The following is a 22,275-nucleotide window of genomic DNA, read 5'->3' as shown; positions in this document are numbered from 1 at the left end:
TTGGAACACAAAGAGTCAGAGGACATTCCTCCACAGAAGCAAGAAAAGAAAAGGATCCAGAAAGTTGAAGATAGTGTAAGAAGTCTCTGGGACAACTTTAAGCATACCAACATCCAAATTATGGGGGTCCCAGAAGAAGAGAGAGAATAAGATACTGAAAGCTTATTGGAAGAAATAATGACAGGAAATTTCCCTCACCTGGTGAAAGAAATAGACTTACAAGTACAGGAAGCACACAGAACCCCAAACAAAAGGAATCCAAAGAGGACCACACCAAGACACATCATAATTAAAATGCCAAGAGCAAAAGACAGAGAATATTAAAAGCAGCAAGAGAAAAGCAGGTTGTTACCTATAAAGGAGCACTCATATGATTGTCAGCTGATTTATCAACAGAAACCATGCAGGCCAGACGGGAATGGCAAGAAATATTCAAAGTGATGAATAACAAGAACCTACAGCCAAAATTACTCTACCCAGCAAAGCTATCACTCAGAATCAAAGGCCAGATAAAGAGCTTCACAAATAAAAAAAGGCTAAAGGAGTTCATCACCGCTAAACCAGAATTATATGAATTGCTGAGGGGGTTCTTTAGGAAGAGGAAGAAGATAAAGATAAAAATTATGAACAACAAATACGTAACTATCAACAAGTGAATCTAAAAACCAAGGGAATTAAAAAATTTGATGAACAATATTAACTGATGAATATAATAGAATCAGAGGTATGGAAGGGGAGTGGACTGACAATTCTCTGGGAAAAGGGGAGTGAGGTGCGGGAAGAGACTGAACAAAAACTGTGCACCTATGGATGAGGACAATGGGGGGTGGAGAAAGGGCAGAGGGTGGGGTGGGAACCTGGTGGAGGGGAGCAATGGAGGGGGGGGAAGAAAAATATTTGCAATCTGAACAATAAAGATTTATTTAAAAAGAAAAAAAATGTATGTCTACACAATGGAATACTACATAGCTGTTAAAAAAAAAAAAGAAAAAGAAAAAAGAACTCTCAACCATTTTCAAGATGGACCTGGAAAGCATTATGCTAAGTGAAATAAGCCAATCAGACAAACATTAAGTATCACATCATTTCACTCATAAGTGGAATCTAATGAACAAAATTGACTGATGCACAAAAATAGATCCAGAAACAGAAACAGACTGTCAAACCTCAGAAGGAAGGCAGAGGAGGATGGGTGTGTGGGAAGGGACCAACCAATGAACTTATATGCATACTAGAGGCCCAGTGCACAAAAATTCATGCACTTTGGGGTGGGGGCGAGTCCCTCAGACCAGCCTGCCCCCTCTCACAGTCTGGGAGCCCCAAGGGGAGTGGGCCTAAACTGCAGTCCGTTCTCCTTCTGCGGGAGGAAACCAGGCCGATGATGAGAAGGCACCGCCCCCATCTCCCTGCTGCTGCTGCCACCATTGCCAGCCACCACAACTGCTGGCCATTGGCCCTCAATTCTTAGTGCTCATCCCACCCCCTTCCCACTGTGGGTGGGGGGCGATCTGAGGCCAGGCTGGCTGGGGGAGGGGTTGTGGAACCCACAAACAGTGGGTCTCAAGCAGCACGATTACACAGACTCGGATGAGCCCTGCATCTTCTCATGGAAAGGTCAGATTTTTCCCAGAGAAAGGTGAGGTCTGTGATCCAGGCTGAAGGGAGAAACAAGTGCAGTGGGATCTAGAGGTTTGCAGGAAGTCTGCACCCCACAAAATCCACGGATGTTGGGACCAGTGTAGTCCACAAATGTGGAAGGTGATCCACAGGTCTGCTGATAGAAGGGACTCTAGAAATCAACTATAGCTGAGCTGGACACAAAAAGGAAGCCTGAAGCTTTTCCAGTAAACCAACTGCACTGTGTCAGGGAAAAAGATGTGCAAAGAGATCTGAGCAGTCACAAACAGTGCTGGGGCGAAAAAGTGGCAAGTTCACGCACTTACTCTGGCTCTTTTTTCCCTTAAATTCTTGCTTTTGATTACTAAGTGCAGTACATAGATCACCCAAATAAAAACACTCAGAGATGGCCGGGTAAAGTTGTTTTTGTGGAACCTGGGGGTCAGAGAAGGGAGAAATGATTAGAAAGCCAGTTCTGGGGCATTCCATACCCCCATACCAGTATTAAGTGCAGCAGGGAAAACATACTGGGTAGAGAGTACTTATGGCCCCAGATGTCAATACAGAAACACTGCCAATCAGGGGTTGAGTCACAAACTGACTCTTGTGTAAATACAACCACAGGCAGGCTGAGTAACAAGTACTGCCTGCTTGAAAACAAGATTGTAGCTTACGACACAGAGGAGCTATGGAATGCAGGGAAGTTCAGTAATGTCCTGACTACCTGACATGAAACAGGTGTGCCAAACAATAGTAGAGGAAGTGAGTGACCTTCACTACTGCAACAGTTTTTTAATCTTTTACTTAAGAAACTGAATATTTGTTTTAGTTCTTACATGATTTTACCTTCTTAATTATTATAGTTTTATTTTTAATCAGTATTATTATTACTACTAGAGGCCTGATGCACAAAATTCATCCAGGGGTGGGGGGCGGATATCCCTCAACCCACCCTGCATCCTCTAATCTGGGATCCCTCTCACAATTCAGGACTCTGGCTTCCAAACACTTGCCTGCCTGATTGCCCCTAACTGCTTCTGCCTGCCAGCCTGATCACCCTCTAAACACTCCACTGCCAGCCTGATTGACACCTAACTGCCCTCCCCTGCAGGCCTGGTCGCCCCTAACTGTCCTCCCTTGCAGGCCTGGTTGCCTCCAACTGCCCTTCCCTGCTGGCCCAGTCACCCCCAATTCCCCTCCCTTGTCAGCTTGGTCTCCCCTGCAGGCCTCATTGCCCCAACTTCCCTTAAAAGTGACCAGATAGAGACAGAGAGTTACCTACAAAGGATTCCCCATCAGACTAGTGACTGATTTCTCAACAGAAGCACATCAGGCCAGAAGGTAATGGAATGAAATATACAAAGCCATGCAAAGGAAGGGTCTAAATCCAAGAAAACTGTACCCAGTAAGGCTATCAATCAAAATTGAGGGTGAAATCAGGAGCTTTAAGGACAAAAAGGGAATAAGGGAGTTTATCACCACTAAACCAGCAATGCAAGAAATGTTAAAGGGTCTGCTGTAAAAAGAAATAGAAAAGGAGGAACACAGGCATACAAAATAAAAATGGCAACAAACAAGTACCTATCAATAATAGCTTTAAATGGATTAAATGCCCCAATCAAAAGACATAGGGTAGCTGAGTGGATAAGAAAACAAGAACCATATATCTGCTGTCTACAGGAAACCCACCTCAGAAAAAGAAATCACACAGACTGATGGTGAAGGGATGGAAAAAGGTATTTCAGGTGAATGCAAATGAAAAAAAGTTCAGGTAGCAATACTTATATCTGAAAAATTAGATCTCAAAGTGAAGGACATAAGACATAAGGAAGGTCATTTCATAATACTAAAGGGAGCAATCCATCAAGAAGATATAACTCTGGTAAACATATATGCACCCCTTATAGGGGCACCCAAATACATAAAAAAAATTCTGGAGGATATCAAGGGAGAGGTTGATAGCAATACAGTAATAGTAGGGTACTTTAATACCCCACTAACACCACTGGACAAATCCTCTAAACAAAAAATCAGCAAAGAAATATCAATCCTAAATGATACACTAGATCAGATGGGATTAATTGACATCTTCCAAATATTTCACCCCAAATCCACAGAATATACATTCTTCTCAAGTGCACAAAGGTCATTTTCAAAGATAGACCATATATTGGGACAGAGTCAAAGTCTCTTCAAATTCAAGAAGATAGAAATCACATCAAGCATCTTCTCAGATCACAATGGCATAAAACTGAAAACTACAGTAAAAACAATTTAAAAAACAAACACCTGGAGGCTAAATAGCATGCTGTTAAACAATGACTGGGTAACCAGAGAGATCAAAGAAAAAACATCATGGCAACAAACAACAATGATAACACAATCCAAAATCTATGGGACACAGTGAAAGCAGTCCTGAGAGGGAAGTTCATAGCTCTACAGGCCTACATCAAAAAACAAGAAAGGGCCGAAACTGGTTTGGCTCAGTGGATAGAGCATTGGTCTGTGGACTGGAAGGTCCCAGGTTCGACCTTGGTTGCGGGCACATCCCCAGTGGGGGTTGTGCAAGAGGAAGCTAATGGATGATTCTCTCTCATCGATATTTCTCTCTATTCCTCTCTCTTCCTCTCTGTAAAGAATCATATATATATATATATACACACACACACACACACACATATATATGAAAGAAATGGTAATTATCTACCGTATTTTCTGGTGTATAAGACGACCCCCTAATTTTTACAGTTAAAACATAGGTTTAGACCTATATTCGCTGTATAAGACTATCCCCCACTTCTGAGGCAACACCAGTTGTTTTTTTAATAGACCGCCTCTCTGACTCTGGCCAATCTGAGCAGGCTTTTTACTAGAACACAGTGTAGCTTCGGGTAGAGAACATGTATAATTTGCATGCATAAAAAGCCTGCTTGGATTGGCTGAGTTAGAGAGGTGGTCCAAGCAGCCTTGCAGTGATTGGTGCGGGATCGAGTTGGAAAATTCGTTTAGCGGCATATCGAGACGTTTTTTGGGATATACTTGGCGTATAAGACAACCCCCGATTTTTGGTTGACTTTTTTTCATTTCAAAAGTCGCTTATATGCCGGAAAATACGGTAATCCTACAACTCAAAGAGAAAGAGAACAACAAGAAAATCCAAGTGTAAGCAGAAGGGAGAAAATAATAAAGATCAGAGTGGAGATAAACATAGAGGAAAAAAAACAAAAAAACTCAAGAGCTGATTTCTTTGAAAGGGTAAATAAGATTGATGAATGTCTAGCCATGATCACCAAGAAGTAGAGAGAGAGGATACAAATAAAATCAGAAATGAAAGAGGTGAAGTAACCTATCCCACAGAAATACAAACGATTATGCAAAAATACTATGAACAACTCTATTCCAACAAAATGGACAACCTAGATGAAATGGACATATTCATAGAAAAATACAAGCTCCCAAAACTCAACCAAGAAGAATTTTTTAAAAACCTGAATAGGTTGATAACTACCAAAGAAATTGAAACAATGATCAAAAATCTTCCAGCAGCAGAAACCAGTTTGGCTCAGTGGATAGAGCATAGGTCTGTGGACTGAAGGGTCCCAGGTTCGATTCCAGTCAAGGGCATGTACATTGGTTGCGGGCACATCCCCAGTGGGGGGTGTGCAGGAGGCAGCTGGTTGATGTTTCTCTCTCATCAATGTTTCTAGCTTTCTGTCCTTCTCCCTTCCTCTCTGTAAAAAAATCAATAAAAAATATATTTAAAAAAAAAATCTTCCAGCAAACAAAAGCCCTGGTCCAGATGGCTTTCCAGGGGAGTTCTACCAAGCACTCAAGAAAAGCTAAAACCTTTCCTCTTCAGACTATTTCAAAAAATTCGAGAGGAAGATACACTTGCAAGTTTTTTCTATGAAGCCAGCATTTCCCTAATCTCAAAATCAGGTAAAGACACCACAAAAAAGAAGACTATAGGCCAATATTCTTGATGAACATAGATGCTAAAATCCTCAACAAAATTATAGCAAATCAGATTCAGCATTACGTTAGAAAGATCATACACCGTGACCAAGTGAGATTTATTCCAGGGATGCAAGGATGGTACAGTATCTGCAAATCAACAAGTGTGATACATCACTAAACAAATTGAGAGATAAAAATCATATAATCATATCAATTGATGCAGAAAAAGCATTTGACATAATCCAGCACCCTTTCTTAATAAAAACTCAGCAAAGTGGGAATAAAGGAATCATACTTCAACATAATAAAAGTCTTATATGACCAACCTACAGCCAACATCATACTCAATGGGCAAAAACTAAATTCATTTCCCCTAAGAACAGGAAGAAGACAAGGATGCCCTCTTTCACCACTCCTGTTTGACATAGTACTACTGGAAGTACTAGCCATAGCGATCAGACAAGAAGAAGAAAAGGCATCCAAATTGGAAAAGCAAAGTAAAACTGTCCTTATTCACATGATACTATACATAGAAAAACCCAAAAACTCCATTAAAAATGACTACTAGACCTAATAGATGAATTTGGCAATTTGTAGGATACAAAATTAACAACCAGAATTCTATGGTCTTTGATACACCAATAATGAACTCACAGAGAAATGAAAAAATCCCATTTACCATTGCACCAAAAAAAAATTAAGATACCTATGAATAAACCTAAGGACTTAAAAGACCTGTACTAGAAAAACTACAGCACATTGAAAAAAGAGATAAAGGAAGACAAATGAAAGAGCATACCACGTTCATGGATTGGTAGTATCAACATCATTAAACTGTCCATACTATGGAAAGCAATCTATAGGTTCAATGCAATACCTTTTAAAATACCAATGGCATATTTCAAAGATCTAGAACAGACTCTACAAAAATTCATCTGGAATATAAAAAGACCCCGAATAGCCACAGCTATCCTGAGAAAGAAGAACAAAGTTGGAGGGATCACAATACCACATACCAAGGTATATTACCAAGCCACAGTTCTCAAAACAGCTGGGTACTGGCACAAGAACAGACATATAGACCAATGGAACAGAATAGAGAATGCAGAAATTGATCCAAGTCATTATACTCAATATTTGACAAAAGAGGCAAGAGCATACAATTGAGTCAAAACAGTCTCTTTAACATATATATATATATATATATATATATATATATATATATATATATATATATATATATATCTTATTGATTTTTTACAGAGAGGAAGAGAGAGGGATAGAGTTAGAAACATCGACGATAAGAGAGAATCATCAATCAGCTGCCTCTTGAACACCCCCCACTGGGGATGTGCCCGCAACCAAGGTACATGCCCTTGACCAGAATTGAACCTAGGACCTTTCAGTCCGCAGGCCAATGCTCTATCCACTGAACCAAACTGGTTTTGGCAAAACAGTCTCTTTAATAAATAAATGGTGTAGGGAAACTTGGTCAGATACATGCAAAAAAATGAAACTAGATTACCAACTTACACCATATGCAAAAACAAACTCAAAATGGCTAACGGACTTGAATGTAAGAGAGGAAGCCATGAAAATCCTACAAGACTCGGTCGGCAGCAAAATTGCAGACATATGTTGTAGCAATATCTTTAGACACAGATCCTCAATCAAGAGACTCTAAGGAGAAAATCAGCAGATGGGACTACATCAAAATAAAAAGCTTCTGCACAGCAAAAGAAACCATCAACAAAACAACAAGAAAGCCCACTGCATAGGAGAACACATTTCCCAATGTTATATCTGATAAGGGTTTAATCTCCAACATTTACAGGGAATTCAGACAACAAAAGGGAGATAATCTAATAAAAAAAATGGGCAAATCATCTAAATAGACACATTTCAAAAGAAGACATTCAGAAATCCAAAAGACATACTAAAACATGTTCAAAGTCATTAATCGTTTGAAAGTTGCAAATCAAAACAACAGTGAGATATCACCTCACACCTGTCAGAATGGCTATCATTAACAAATCAACAAATGACAAATACTGGAGAGGATGAAGAGAAAAAGGAACCCTCCTTCATTGCTGGTGAGAATGCAGACAGATGCAGCCATTGTGAAAAAAAACAGTATGGCATTTCCTCAAAAGTTTTAAAATGGAACTCCCATTTGACCCAATACCACTTCTAGGAATATATCCTTAGAAAACAGAAACACCTATCAGAAAGGATATATGCACCCTTATGTTCGTAGCAGCACAATTTACAATAGCTAAGATTTGGAAACAGCCTAAATGCCCATTAACAGATGAGTGGATTAGAAAGCTATGGTACATCTCACAGTGGAATACTACACTGCTATAAAAAAGGAATTCTTGCCATTTGCTGCAGCATGGATGGAACTGGAGAACATTTACTAAGTGAAATAAACCAGTCAGTGAAAGAAAAATACCACATGATCTCACTCATTTATGGATAATAAAGAACATTATAACCTGATCAACAAAGATAGATACATAGGCAGAGAAGCATCAGACTGAAATTACAGGGAGAAGGCTGGGGAGAATTGGCGGGGGAAAGGTAAGAGATCAACAGAAGGACTTGTATGCATGCATATAAGTATAACGAATGGATGCAATTTAATTGGGGGGGCGGGTAGGGAAGTGAGGGCATGTGCCAGGGGGTAGGGAAAGCCAGGGGAAGGTCAATGGTGAGAAAAAAGTAGACATATGTACTATTATTTGTAATAGTTTAAATAATTAAAAGAATTGCTATTTGGATAAATAAAAGTTTATCTTTGACTTTGTTTTGTTTTAAGAACTATGTTTTAGGTACTTTTGGAAATTTAGGAACTACCATTTAAGGTAACCAAATAGTCCATTTAATAATAGAAAGCTCTTTTTTATTCAACAATGCTGCCATTTCACAAATTCTACTGAAATTAATTTAAATATTTTATCAATTCACTTAAAAACTATTAGATGGAATGGTTGATAGGAAACTGGACACAATACCAAAGTTGTACTACATTAATTACTTTGGCCACTGTACAATGCAGGAATTAGAATCATCACTCCAATCCATATGTGAATCAGTGCATTCATAAACTTTAGTTATGATATATTCTAGTCAAAAAGTGTTGGCTTCAATCCATCACACCTGTAGATAAAATTTTCAACTTTTAGGAAATTCAGGGAAGAGACCCAACTCAGCAAAAGAATAAGTTAAATAATAGCATTAAGACATAAACACATACGTCCAAAAGGTGGGTCATTCTACAGAAAAAGTAGCAGATTTTTCATAAGACATGATCAGTTTTAAAAGAATACTACATCAGACTTACCAAGATAACCAGATATGTGTAGCCTTGAATTGGATACTAGTTTTGATCAGTTGGAGAAATCTAAATTGGTATAGAAATACTAATAGGAACACTTACTGAAATAGTAAAGGTAAGAGTTGATTTTTAAAAATGCAGGTTGTCAAATTGTATGCATGGTATAATGTCATTTTTTTTATAAAAAACGAAGGTATGGAAAGTGTCAGGAAATATCTAGAAGGATCTACATTTAAGATATCTGGAGGAATATGATTAAATTTTTTTATTTTATGCTAGTTTTATATGGTTCTGAAATAAGTTATTTCAAATTTAAATTATATAACACTCAAGGCCCGATGCACAAAAATTCTTACAAGAGTAGGCCTTCCTTCCCCTGGCTGCGGCACCAGCTTCCCTCTGGCACTCAGGACCCAGGCTGTTTCCTTCCAGCTGCCCACAGGCACCAGGGATCCACGGCTTCCTGCCGGTCCTGGCTTCGTCAGGAAGGATGTCCGGAATGACATCCAGAAGACGTCCAGCCTAATTAGCATATTACCCTTTTATTATAATAAATTATTTCTATCTAACATTTCTTAATTTTATAAGCCATGCTTATATGCAACATTAAAAGTTTAAGTTTCTATGAAACTGCAATATTTTAATCCCTTTATTTCTTAGATAGAGAGCCTGGATTTTTTATTTCTGTTAAAGACAATTGAAGATTTCTATAAAAGTGAAGATGGGGAAAATCTAGAAATCCTCTGTCCAGTTCAAGATCAAGCATGCGTAGCCAAATTTGAAGATGGAGTTTGGTACCGGGCAAAAGTCATTGGTAGGCAATTTTGTACACTATTTCTACAAGGAAACGTTATGCTTAAGAACTGATACCATTTGAGTAGGTATAAATTTAATCTTTGAAGTGATATTATAAGATCTATAAATTTTATCTGTCATCTGTCTTTAGAAAGCTAGTGATAATGTTGGGAGATGAATCTCTGAGAGGCTTCTTAGATTTCATTTTATTTAATCATTTTTTTTGTTTTCTAATGTCTGCTTTATTTAAGAAGTTAAAAAGTGCTAAACAACTTTACACTCCACTCTCCTAAAAGGCAAATACTTTTAATTCAGCCATTTCTTTTGGTATTTACCCGTGTTATTTCTTTTCAATAACATATAGTACTTTGTTGAGATTTTCTTACATTTACTTATTTTGTTAGATAAGTTTTAGATCTCTTATAGCTCTTTTGTCGCCTCCTAGTTGTCTGACAGTTTTTACTTAATATTTTATGTAACTATTTTCATTGGTAAGCCATAAAATATACTTCATTTAATTCCAAGTGAATAATTGCATCAACTTTTTACTTTTTCTTTTAATTTTTGGCTACATATACCTAATACTTCAAAAACAATTTCCCACATTTTTAGACTTTGAGATATATAAGCTTTAATTTTTTTTATTTTCATTTTTTTAATCCTCACCTGAGATATTTTTTCCATTGCTTTTTAGAGAGGGGGGGAGAGGAGGGGAAGAGAGAGAATTGATGGGCGAGAGACACATCTATTGGTTGCCCCTTGCACATGCCCAGCTGGGACTCGGGGTTGAACCTGTAAGCCAGATACATACCCTTGGTCAGAAACTAAACACATGACCCTTCGGGTACGTGGGCCAACACTCTAGCCACAGAGCAACACTAACCAGAACAGGTTATTCATTTATTTTTCTTTTAAAATATATCTATATGCCTAAGAGACCGGCCGACCAGCCAGTAGCTATGACACGCACTGATCACCAGAGGGTAGATGCTTAACGCTGAAACCATGGGCATGGAAACATGGAACAGTCTGATGAATCTCAGAGGGGAGGGAGGAGGGGGAGAGTGGGAAGAGATTAACCAAAGATCTTATATGCATACTAGAGGACTGATGAACGTATTCGTGTACTGGTGGGGTCCCTTGGCTTGGCCTGCAGGGATTAGGCCAAAACCAACTCTCCAATATCTGCTGAGGGGTCCTGGATTGTGAAAGGGCTCAGGCCAGGCCCAGGGACTCAACTGGTGTATGAATTCATGCACCAAGCCTCTAGTTAATACATAATATATTTTATCTTTATTGTTGAAAGTATTACTTATGTCCCCTTATTTTCCCCATTGACCTATTCTAGCCTACCCTTGCCCCTCGCCCCAGGTCTTCACCACACTACTGTCTATGTCCATGGGTTATATATATATCACACACACACAAATTCTTTGTTTCATCTCTTCCACCCAACACACACACACACACACACACACACACACACACACAAATTCTTTGTTTCATCTCTTCCACCCAACCAATCCCCGCCTTCCCTCTAGATTCGAAAGTCTGTTCCACGCTTCTATGTCTCTGGGTCTATTTTTTTCATCAGTTTATTTTGTTAATTAAATTCTATATATGAGTGAGGTCGTGTGATACTTGTCTTTCTCTGACTGGCTTATTTCACTTAGTTTAATACTCTTCCAGGTCCTTTCATACTATTTCAAAGACTCTTCTATTTATATATATATATATATATATATATATATATATATATATATATATATATATTTATATATTTATAAATATATATATTAAAGATATATATATTTAAAAATACATATTAAAAATATATATTAATATATATTTTATATATATATAATTTTTTAAATTGATTTTTTACAGAGAGGAAGGGAGAAGGACAGAGAGTTAGAAACATCGATGAGAGAGAAACATCAATCAGATGCCTCCTGCACACCCCCTACTGGGGATGTGCCCGCAACCAAGGTACATGCCTTTAACCGGAATCGAACCTGGGACCCTTCAGTCCACAGGCCAATGCTCTATCCACTGAGCCAAACCAGTTTAGGCAAGACCCTTCTTTTTTACTGCTGCATAGTATTACATGGTGTAGATGTACCATAGCTTCTTTATCCACTCATCTACTAATGGACACTAGGGCTGTTTCCAAATCCTAGCTATTGTAAATAACGCTGCTGTGAACATGGGGGTGCATATGTTCTTTCTGATTGGTGTTTCAAGCTTCGTAAGGTATATTCCTAGAAGTGGGATCACTGGGTCAAATGGCAGTTCCATTTTAATTTTTAGAGTAAAATCCACACTGATTTTCCTGGTATTTGTACCAGTCTGCATTCCCACTAGCAGTGTATTAGGGTTCCTTTTTTTCCATATTCTCCCCAGCACTTCTTGTTTGTTAATTAATTGATAGCAGCAATTTTGACAGGTGTGAGATGGTATCTCATTGTTGTTTTAATTTTCATTTCTCTGATGATTAGTAATGTTGAGCAGTTTTTCATGTTTTTTGGCCATTTGTATGTCTGGTTGGAAGAAGTGTCTGTTTAGGTCTTCTGCCCATTTTTTATTGGTTTATTTGTTTTCCTTTTGTTGATTTCTAAGAGTACTCTATATTTTGGATATTAACCTTTTATCAGATATATCATTGACAAATATCTTTTCCCATATTGTGGGTTCCCCTTTCATTTTGTAGTCCTAATTGTTTATTTTTTCTTTTGTTTCTCTTGCACTAGGCATTATATCAGTGAAAATTTTGCTGTGTGAAATGTCAGATATTTTGCTGCCTATGTTTTCTTCAAGGATTTTTATGGTTTCACGACATATATTTAAATATTTTATTCATGTTGAGTTTATTCTTATGTTTGGTGTAAGTTGGTGGTCTAGTTTCATTTTTTACATTTACTGTCCAGTTGTTCCAATACCATTTATTGAAGAGACTGTCTTGATTCCATTGTATATTCTTGCCTTCTTTATCGGAGATTAATTGAGCATAACAGCTTGAGCCGATTTCTGGGGTCTCTGTTCTGTTCCATTGATCTATTTGTCTGTTCTTGTTTCCATATAAATTTTGGAGTGTTTGTTCTAGATCTCTGATCTATGCTATTGGTATTTTAATAGGACTTGCACTAAATCTATATATGGCTTTGGGTAGTATGGACATTTTATTTAATTATATTTTAATATATTGATTTTTTTATAGAGAGAAAGGGAGAAGGATAGAGAGACAGAAACACCGATGAGAGAGAAACATCGATCAGCTGCCTCCTGCACATTCCCCACTGGGTATGTGCCCGCAACCAAGGTACATGCCCTTGACCGGAATCAAACCCGGGACCCTTCAGTCCACAGGCTGACGCTCTATCCACTGAGCCAAACAGGTTTTGCCTATTTAGTTTTTAACTGTGAAAACATCCTTCTGTTTTCTGTTCCAATTAGAATGCTTGTCCTCTAGGTTTACTGCACTTTTGTTATCCTGGGAATTTATTTCACTTGATCATACACTTCACTGTTCTCTATATAGGGTCCCTTGTTTCCTGGATCTCAGGGTTTACCTCTTTGGTTTATTCCCTTATTTTGGTGGAGCATCTTCTGATTGTTTCCTCAGAGAAAATAAATGATAGGTAAATATTGAGACCTCTCATGTCACCTGACTTACCTCTCATGTGATTGATAATTTGGGTAAAAGATTTAAATTCCAACCTTTATAATTTTGCTTATTTTGTTTAAAATGGCATCTTCCTTCAGAACTTGAGGAATGGTAAGGTTCTAATGGTAGTGGTACAGTTGAGAATATTCTTCTAGATCAGGGATGGGGAACGTTGTGCCCTTGTGCCATATAAGGCCCATAAAATGATTTGGTCTGACCTGACCATGGCATTATGAGTGAGTTAATTAAATGTTTGATAAAATATAGCCTGCTAATTTTTAAATAGATAATTTTGTATGGCCTGTGAATGATGTTATAAATATCCAAATGGCCATTGGAAAATAAAAGGTTCCCCACACCTGTTCTACATAAAGATTTCAGTGGAAATGGGGACAGGTTCCCTGACCTTACCTTTTAGAGAGAAGTTCCCCCCCCCCCCCCATCCCCCGTCACCTCAGTTACCAAAGGGCTTAAGTTGTTTGACATGTTATCTTGAGTACTTGTGTTGTTCGACCTTTTTCACTTCTGTTAAGGAGCAAAGAAAGCCTGTATTTTTCCCATATTGAAAGCATATATAGTATCAGTCCTTAAATTTGAAAATTATGGCAACAAGGTTAGTAGCACTGTATACGTGTTCTTAGAGAAGCTGAAGTCAACTGTGTATTGTGAGTTTTTCTAAGGTCAGTTGTGTTTGGTCTATTTTTTAAATATGTTTTCATTAATCTTCAGAGAGAGGAGGTGAGAGGGAAAGAGAAAGAGGGAGAAAGAAATATCAGGAATGAGAGAATATCATCATTGCCCCTACTGGAGGTCAGGTCTGAACCTGGGCAAGTACCCTGACTGGGAATCGAACCATAACCTTTTGGTTCATGGTTTGACCCTCAACCACTGAGCTATACCAGCCAGGTTGTGTTGGTCTTTATTCAAACTTTATTGTATTTGAATCTTTCAGAGTTTTCTTTGATATCTTTTAAAATATAGACACTAGATTGATATAGAGGTCTGTCTCCACTTGCTTTTTCACAATATCCTAAAATAAATTTTGAAAATTCCATAATTATATATCATTATACTAGTGGCCCGGTGCACAAAATTCAGGCACGGGAGCACAAGGGGAGGAGGGAGTTGTCCCTCAGCCCAACCTGCACCCTCTCCAATCTGGGACTCCTCGAGGGATGTCTGAGGTGGGATCGGGCCTAAACGGGCAGTTGGACATCCCTCTCACAATCCAGGACTGCAGGCTCCCAACTGCTCTCCTGCCTGCTTTCCTGATTGCCCCTAACCACTTCTGCCTGCCAGCCTGATTACCCCCTAACTACTCTCATGCCAGCCTGATTGATGTCTAACTTCTCCCCTGCCAGCCTGTTTGCCCCCCAGCTTCCCTCCTCTGCCAGCCTGGTCACCCCTCACTGCCCTCCCCTGCAGGCTTGATTGCCTTCAACTGCCCTTGCTTACAGGTCTGGTCCCTCTCAACTGCCCTCCCTTGCAGGCCTGGTCCCTCCCCTGCTGGCCATCTTGTGGTGGCTATCTTTTGTCCACATAGGACAGGATCTTTGACCACATGGGGGCAGCCATATTGTGTGTTGGAGTGATGGTCAATCTGCATATAACTCTTTTATTACCGGTAGGTAGAATAGAGGCCTGTTGCACGGGTGAGTGTCAGCTGGTTTGCCCTGAAGGGTGTCCTGGATCAGGGTGGAGGTTCCCTTGGGGTGTGAGTGGCCTGAGTGAGAGAGGTCTGTGGTGATTTGAAGGCCGGCCACGTACCCCAGTGACCCAAGCAGAGGCCCCGGTATCTGGGATATATTTACTTTCTACAATTGAAACTTTGTAGCCTGGAGTGGAGGCTTAGGACTGCTAGGGCAGGCAGAAAGCTTGGCTTCTTCCATTGCCAGAGAAACCCAAGCCTTTTTGGCTTCAGCCATCTTGGTTGGGTTAATTTGCATATACTCTCTAATTGGCTTGTGGAGCAGAGTGATGGCTAATTTGCATAATACTCTTTTATTAGGTAAAATGAGTGAATCCTTAGTTTTTCATTATTAAATCTTTTTCCTTGTTTGATGACCTGTGTTGATAATCAACATTTATTAAGTGCTTGCTTTATAAAATATTATTAATAGGTAAATTCTCAAAAAAAAAAAAGTGAACAAGATTCGATTGTTTGATATACCCATTTTACAGATGAAATAATGAGGGTTGGAGAGAAAAATTAACTTGCTCAGGGTAATACCATGGAGATTTTAGGTTCCAGGTTGTGGATTCGGTTCCTGGCCAGGGCATGTATGGGAAGCAATCAGTAGATGTTTCTCTCTCACATCTCTCCCCCATTCTCTCTTTTTCCCTCTCTCTTTCTTTCCCTTTTTTCTCTCTCCCTTTCTCCCTCTCTCAGTTCCTCTCACTAAAATCAAATTTTTAAATTTTTTTAAGTATTAGTTGACTTTAAATCACTAGATTTTGCTAGATAGATTTTTCTTTCCAAGTTTGTGATTTCTAATTTCATAATTTTTGAAGGATTGCCTGGAAATCGTGAAGTTGAAGTTAAATATGTGGACTTCGGCAATACTGCAAAAATAACACTTAAAGAAATGCGTAAAATAAAGGATGAATTTCTGAAACCCCCAGAGAAGGTAATCTATTTATTGTGAACTATAAGGTTAGAATATTAGCACACATGAAAGTATTTTTAAAGGTAATTTTACCATAGAAATGTTCTGGTAACTAACATTTTTGTCTATAAATGATTTCTGTTACATGGATTATAGAGTTGCTCTAGTTGCTATTTTAAGAAATAATGTGTTTCTTAACAAATTAAGTATTCATTATAAACATATGTGTATATTTTTGTGTCTTTATAAGAATTTTCTAGTCTGCAGTTTTTACTATTATTTTGAAATATCTACATAATGTGGTAAGAGTATGTGGGGGGAAAAATTATTACAGAAGTACTTTTACTGTGATCTCATTTATGTTTAAGTGTATATAATGTACTATTGGCCCAGCCTGCACCCTCTCCAATCAGAGACCCCTTGAGGGATGTCCGACTGCCAGTGGCATGGGGCCAAAATTGGCAGTTGGACATCCCCCCCTCACAATTTGGGACGGCTGGCTCCTAACCACTCACCTGCCTGATCACCCCTAACTGCCTTTGCCTGCCTGCTTGCCTGCCTGATTGCCCCTAACTGCCCTCCCCTGCTGGCCTAGTTGCCCCTAACTACCCTCCCCTGCCGACCTGATCTCACCCCCAGTGGCCCTCCCCTGCTGGCCTGAACTCACTCCCAACCACCTTTCTCTGCCAGCCTGGTTGCCTCCAACTTCCCTCCCCTGCAGGCCTGATCTTGCCCCTAACTGCTCTCCCCTGCCGGCCTGAGTGCCCCTAACTGCCTCTGTCTGCCCGATCGCCCCTAACTGCCCTCCCTGCTAGCTTGATCTTGCCCCCAACTACCCTCCCTGCCAGCCTGCTTGCCCCCAACTGCCCTCCCCTGCTGACCTGATCTCACCCCCAAATGCTCTCCCCTACCAGCCTGATCTTACCCCCAACTGCCCTCCCTGACAGCCTGGTGGCCCCCAACTGCCCTCCCCTACCGGCTTGATCTTGCCCCCAACTGCCCTCCCTTACCGGCTTGATCTTGCCTCCAGTGGCCCTCCCCTGCTGGCCTGATTTCACCCCCAACTACCCTCCCCTGCCAGCCAATTGGCTTCTGATTGGTCAGTTTCTATGCCAGTCAGAGTCTCTGGGTCTGATCAGAGAGGCAGGACTGATCAGCAGCCTCCTCAGAGGCCTGGAGAGAAAGAGAGGTGCGGCTGCTTGTGAAGCCTGGAGAGAAAAAGGGAGGCAGTGCCTGACCAAGACCTACCACGGAGGCTGCGGATCAGATTCTGCCTCTTTCAGGGCCTGATCCGTAGTCCCCTGGGCAGTCAGGGCTGGGTCACTGTGCCCACACCGATGGCAGCCAGTGCTGGGTTGCTGTGGCTGCAGGACTGACTTCTGGTGTTTGGTCCAGCCTTCCGTTGGTCGTTATGGATACTGGGTTTATATATATATATATATATATATATATATATATATATATACACACACACACATACATACATATACATATATATATGTGTGTGTGTGTGTGTGTGTGTGTGTGTGTGTGTGAAAGAGATGTCTACAAGAATGAAGAAAAGAACAATGTAGCCTTCTGTAATCCTCTGAATTGCTGTTGAGCAGTATTTTGCATTTTAAAAATGGGTAGAAAGTTACAGGAAAAGCTTAAAAATATAGATAAGGAATATGAGGGTAATCACTCAGAATTATTCAATTTTTTTAACATACTTCCATAAGATGCATAATCTCTTTTTAACAATTATAGGATTATGCTGTATATAGTCCTACAGCCTGCATTTCTCATTTAATAAAATAGCATAAGATTCTTATAATTCTTTTAATGATGCTTATTATTCTGGTATCTGTGTACAATACCCTGTTGATTTCAATTATTTGCATTTATAAAGTACTGCCATAGGCATCTTCCATATTTACTTATTTTCTGAATATGTATTAAATTCAAACACAAAATTTAGTTTGAACACACATAAAATTTTATTTCTAAAATAACTAGAAATTAAGTTTACTTTCTTAATGGTGCAATTTTTTTTGACACAGGCAATTAAATGTAAGCTGGCCTATATTGAACCATGTAAAGGGACATTGCAGTGGTCCAGAAAAGCTAAAGAAAAATTTGAAGAAAAAACTCAAGATAAATTTATGACATGTTCAGTCATTAGTAAGCTATTTTCATTTTTATTTTTTGCTCTGTGATCATACATAATTTTAAATAAGTATAACATTCATCAGATCTTATAATAAATTCAGTGTGTCATCAACAGGAGTAGCAGATATAACTTTTATTGAAATTAGGTAAAATGGAGTAGTCTTCTATGCTCTAGAGCAAGCATGTCAAACTCACCACCTGGGCTGCATGTGGCCCACAATGAACATTTTTGTGGCCCAGCCAATATAACAATATGTAGGACACATTTTAATTAAAATGTCTTAACTTAATTTTTACAATATTCTTTTTTTTAAATATATTTTATTGATTTTTTTACAGAGAGGAAGAGAGAGAGATAGAGAGTTAGAAACATCGATGAGAGAGAAACATCAACCAGCTGCCTCTTGCACACCCCTTACTGGGATGTGCCCGCAACCAATGTACATGCCCTTGACCAGAATCAAACCCGGGACCTTTCAGCCCACAGACCGACGCTCTACCGCTGAGCCAAACCAGTTTTGGCTACAGTATTCTTTTATACATAATTATTAATAACAAGCTACAACATTCACTAGTGACTGATTGCTATAATTGTGTTGCATTCATTTCCCTTAAGCATCTTATGCACAAGCCCACCATTTATCTCCACTAATACTAGCAGCTAACATTTTAGCAGCTGATTGCAACATCATTAGTTATGTACTGACTTGTTTGGTACAACAGGAAATATTTCACTTTTGAACAAGAAAAATATGTTAATTTGTATTACACTTATTTGTGCAGTTATTCAGTGCCTGATAAGTTAATGTTCAAGAAAAAATAATTTTTATTAAAATTTTCTGTTATTTTATGTTAATGATTACTCATTTATTCCAGCCCTTTGTATTTATTCAGCATGTCTCTACTGAAATAAACCTATGTTTCTATGACAATTAGAGATTTTGTTTTTTGCAACCCACATAAACTTAAACCTTGTTTATTTGGCCCGTGTTAGCCTTTGAGTTTGATATGTTTGCAATCTATTGTTTTAAATCAGGGCATGAGGTAAAAATTACTTTTAAAGATCAAGTCACCCTTAACACAGCCTCTTCAAAGCCCTAAAGCTAGGAATTAGCTTCTCTTATTTCTGTTTGCATTTTGCCAGGACTGTGTCCCTGTTTTTGCACTGATGGATGTCAGTGTTTAATGTGCAGGAAAGTGACGGGAGGGAAGACATTGCAATGATGGATGTCAGTGTTTAATTTGCAGGAAAGTGAGGGAAGGGAAGAGTTTTTGTTTGTTTTCATTTCATTTGACTTAAGTAAATTGAACAATAGTCTCTCAATATATTTTGAAAAAAGTTACTTCTTTTTTGGCATTGTTTGAGTCTAAGATATAGGCTGACACTAGCCAACAATTTGGTAACCCAACAAATTGTGAAAATCAAAACTTCAATGGCAAAACCTAATCTGAATCGATATGGTACATATTTATTTAAATATATTTTATTGATTTTTTTACAGAGAGGAAATATATATATATATATATACACACACACACACATACACACACACATATACACATACATATACGTATGTATGTATATAATTGTATGTATATAAATTGTATGTATATAACATATATAATATAATTATATATGTATGTATATAATTTCTATCTCCTTTATAATGAATAGTCACATAGTCAGTCCTCACTTAAAATAGTCAATAGGTTCTGAGACCTTAAGCAAAACAACATGTAACAAAACCATTTTTTTTTTACCATAGTGTTATTGATATAAATGAGTTTAGTTCCTAGGCATCTCATCAATATTATAACAAAATGACATAATTTAAGGACCTGCATATATTCCACTTCTGGATAATAATGTTCATTTGTGGGATGCTGTCTCAGAATCTGCTAGGGTTATTATAAAATATACAACTTTTCTCAATTTGAAAAAATTTGAAACATGTATTATTCCAAGGGGCTTGGATATGGGGATTGCGAATTTTATTTATCTGAGGCTTTATATGTTCTAAAGCTATGACCAACATTGGCTTTGTTGGTTTTAATAAGTACTAGTGTAGGATATATAAGGCCATGTCTGCTTAGGGTTGATTTATGGGATTTTAAGGGTAATTTTTACTGTGTCATTTTTTCTTTTCTTTTTTTTTTTTTTAATCCTCACCTGAGGATATTTTCCCATTGATTTCTAGACAGAATGTAAGGGAGGGAAGAGGGAAAGAGAGAGATGGAAGGGAAGAAGGAAGGGGAAAGAGAGTGAAACATTCACGAGGGATGCACATCAATTGGTTTCATCCTGCACGAGCCCCTACTGGGGCAAGGGAACCTGCAACTGAGGTATGTGCCTTTGACTGGTAAACGAACCCATGGCCCTTTGGTCTGAGTACCACTACTTTAACCACCTAGCAAAACTAGCCAGGGCTATATCTATTTTTTCACTTTTCTCATCCTACCATTAATGAACCTAACCATCATCAGTTTATTAGCCTGTTTTACAATGAGGAAACTGAAGCTTAGAGATCAAGTGCTCAAGGTCACATAGCCTAGAAATGATGACATATGTGATAATTTATTGATTTTTATATAAGAAATTTTTCTGAAGAAATAGTACCATAAAGGAAGAATATGATTATAAAAATTGAATCCTTAATTCTATAGAATTTTTATTTCTGGCTTCTCTGATATGAGCAATAAATTAAGGGCCTCTTAGTCCTTGAGTAACCTCCACTGATTTTGAGCTTTAACCTAGATCCATGGTTGGCAAACTGCGGCTCATGAGCCACATGCGGCTCTTTGGCCCCTTGAGTATGGCTATTCCACAAAATACCACTGCCTGGACAAATCTATTTTAAAGAAGTGGCATTAGAAGAAGTTTAAGTTTAAAAAATTTGCCTGTCAAAAGAAATTCCGAACGTTGTACTGTTGATATTTGGCTCTGTTGACTAATGAGTTTGCTTACCGCTGATCTAGATAATTATGCTTCCCAACTTCCCTTTTGATATTTATTCTGTTGATTTTTAGCTCCTCCCATGAATGTCCCCTCCTGTGGACAGACTGGGCTCCCTGGGTTTTTTTCTTAACTGACTCCCCTTTTCTTTCTTACTTATTTGTTATACCAAAAGCATCCAAACACTAGTCGTGCCATAGTTATTAACCTAGATCATAGTTACTAATCAGAAGGCCCTGCTCAACCTAAAATAGTTTTCCCCACTAACCTGCACAATGATGAGATTGAGAGTTAAAGACATTTATAATAAAATGAACTACAATAGATGAGAATGAGAGCTTCCCATTAATATGCATTGCTAACTTATAAAGCAAGGGACATTTAAATTTCAGGTAGTAGCAGAGCAGTGAGGTGGTGAAGGTACAAAACACAAGGAAAGCTGGCTCTGTTGGAATAAAGAACTTAATGCATGGGAAGTAGGAAATCAGATAACTGAAGGAAACAAAAGATAGAAAGTAGGAGATCAAAGTTTATTGAGGTCTCTGCCTTTTGTTTCTAGATATGTACTTGGTCTATTGAAAAGTAGTTATAAATGTTTTTTTAGGTTCTTGAAAAACATTTTCTAGTGTGTATTCTTATTAGTACATGATATAGGATGTTACTGTTGGTAACAGTTTATCTTTTCATTTGGAATCATCATTCTGACTAGCAGGTACCAGCTACTAATATATGGAAGGCTTAAACTGATCTCCATGCTTTGAAATATGTGTTGCCTAAAGAAATTCCTCTATCATTTATTCAGATACTCATTGAAAAGATTCTCTATGCTGTGTTCCATAAATATTAGGCACATGCAATATAAACTTGAACCTCAGCTAACTCCTAGTTTAAGAAATAGATTTGGCCAAAACCGGTTTGGCTGAGTGGATAGAGCGTTGGCCTGCAGACTGAAAGGTCCCAGGTTCGATTCCGGTCAAGGGCATGTACCTTGGTTGCAGGCACATCCCCAGTAGGGGGTGTGCAAGAGGCAGCTGATCGATGATTCTCTCTTATCGATGTTTCTAATTCTCTATCCCTCTCTTCCTCTCTGTTAAAAATCAATAAAATATATTTTAAAAAAATAGATCTGATAATAATCAACCAATTTGTTTTCTAAAAGAAATTTAGATGGTTTGTCCTAAAATCCAGTTGA

At 38.4% G+C, this 22,275-nt stretch overlaps 1 protein-coding gene across 1 annotated transcript in view; it reads left to right on the top strand.

Moving 5' to 3' along the window:
- The window catches only part of RNF17 (ring finger protein 17), a 158,478-nt gene that overhangs the window by 85,621 nt on the left and 50,582 nt on the right, over positions 1-22,275 (top strand). The window contains exons 17-19 of the mRNA XM_036455598.2: positions 9,575-9,728; positions 15,885-16,000; positions 18,022-18,142. Of these exons, the coding sequence (XP_036311491.1) occupies positions 9,575-9,728; positions 15,885-16,000; positions 18,022-18,142 (391 nt within the window). The remainder of the gene's footprint in view (positions 1-9,574; positions 9,729-15,884; positions 16,001-18,021; positions 18,143-22,275) is intronic.

This window comes from Pipistrellus kuhlii, unplaced genomic scaffold (assembly GCF_014108245.1).
Source record: "Pipistrellus kuhlii isolate mPipKuh1 unplaced genomic scaffold, mPipKuh1.p scaffold_m20_p_3, whole genome shotgun sequence".
NCBI classification, from domain to species: Eukaryota; Metazoa; Chordata; class Mammalia; order Chiroptera; family Vespertilionidae; genus Pipistrellus; species Pipistrellus kuhlii.
Note: the sequence above shows the minus strand (reverse complement) of the source record. Positions and strands in the feature narration are given on the sequence as shown.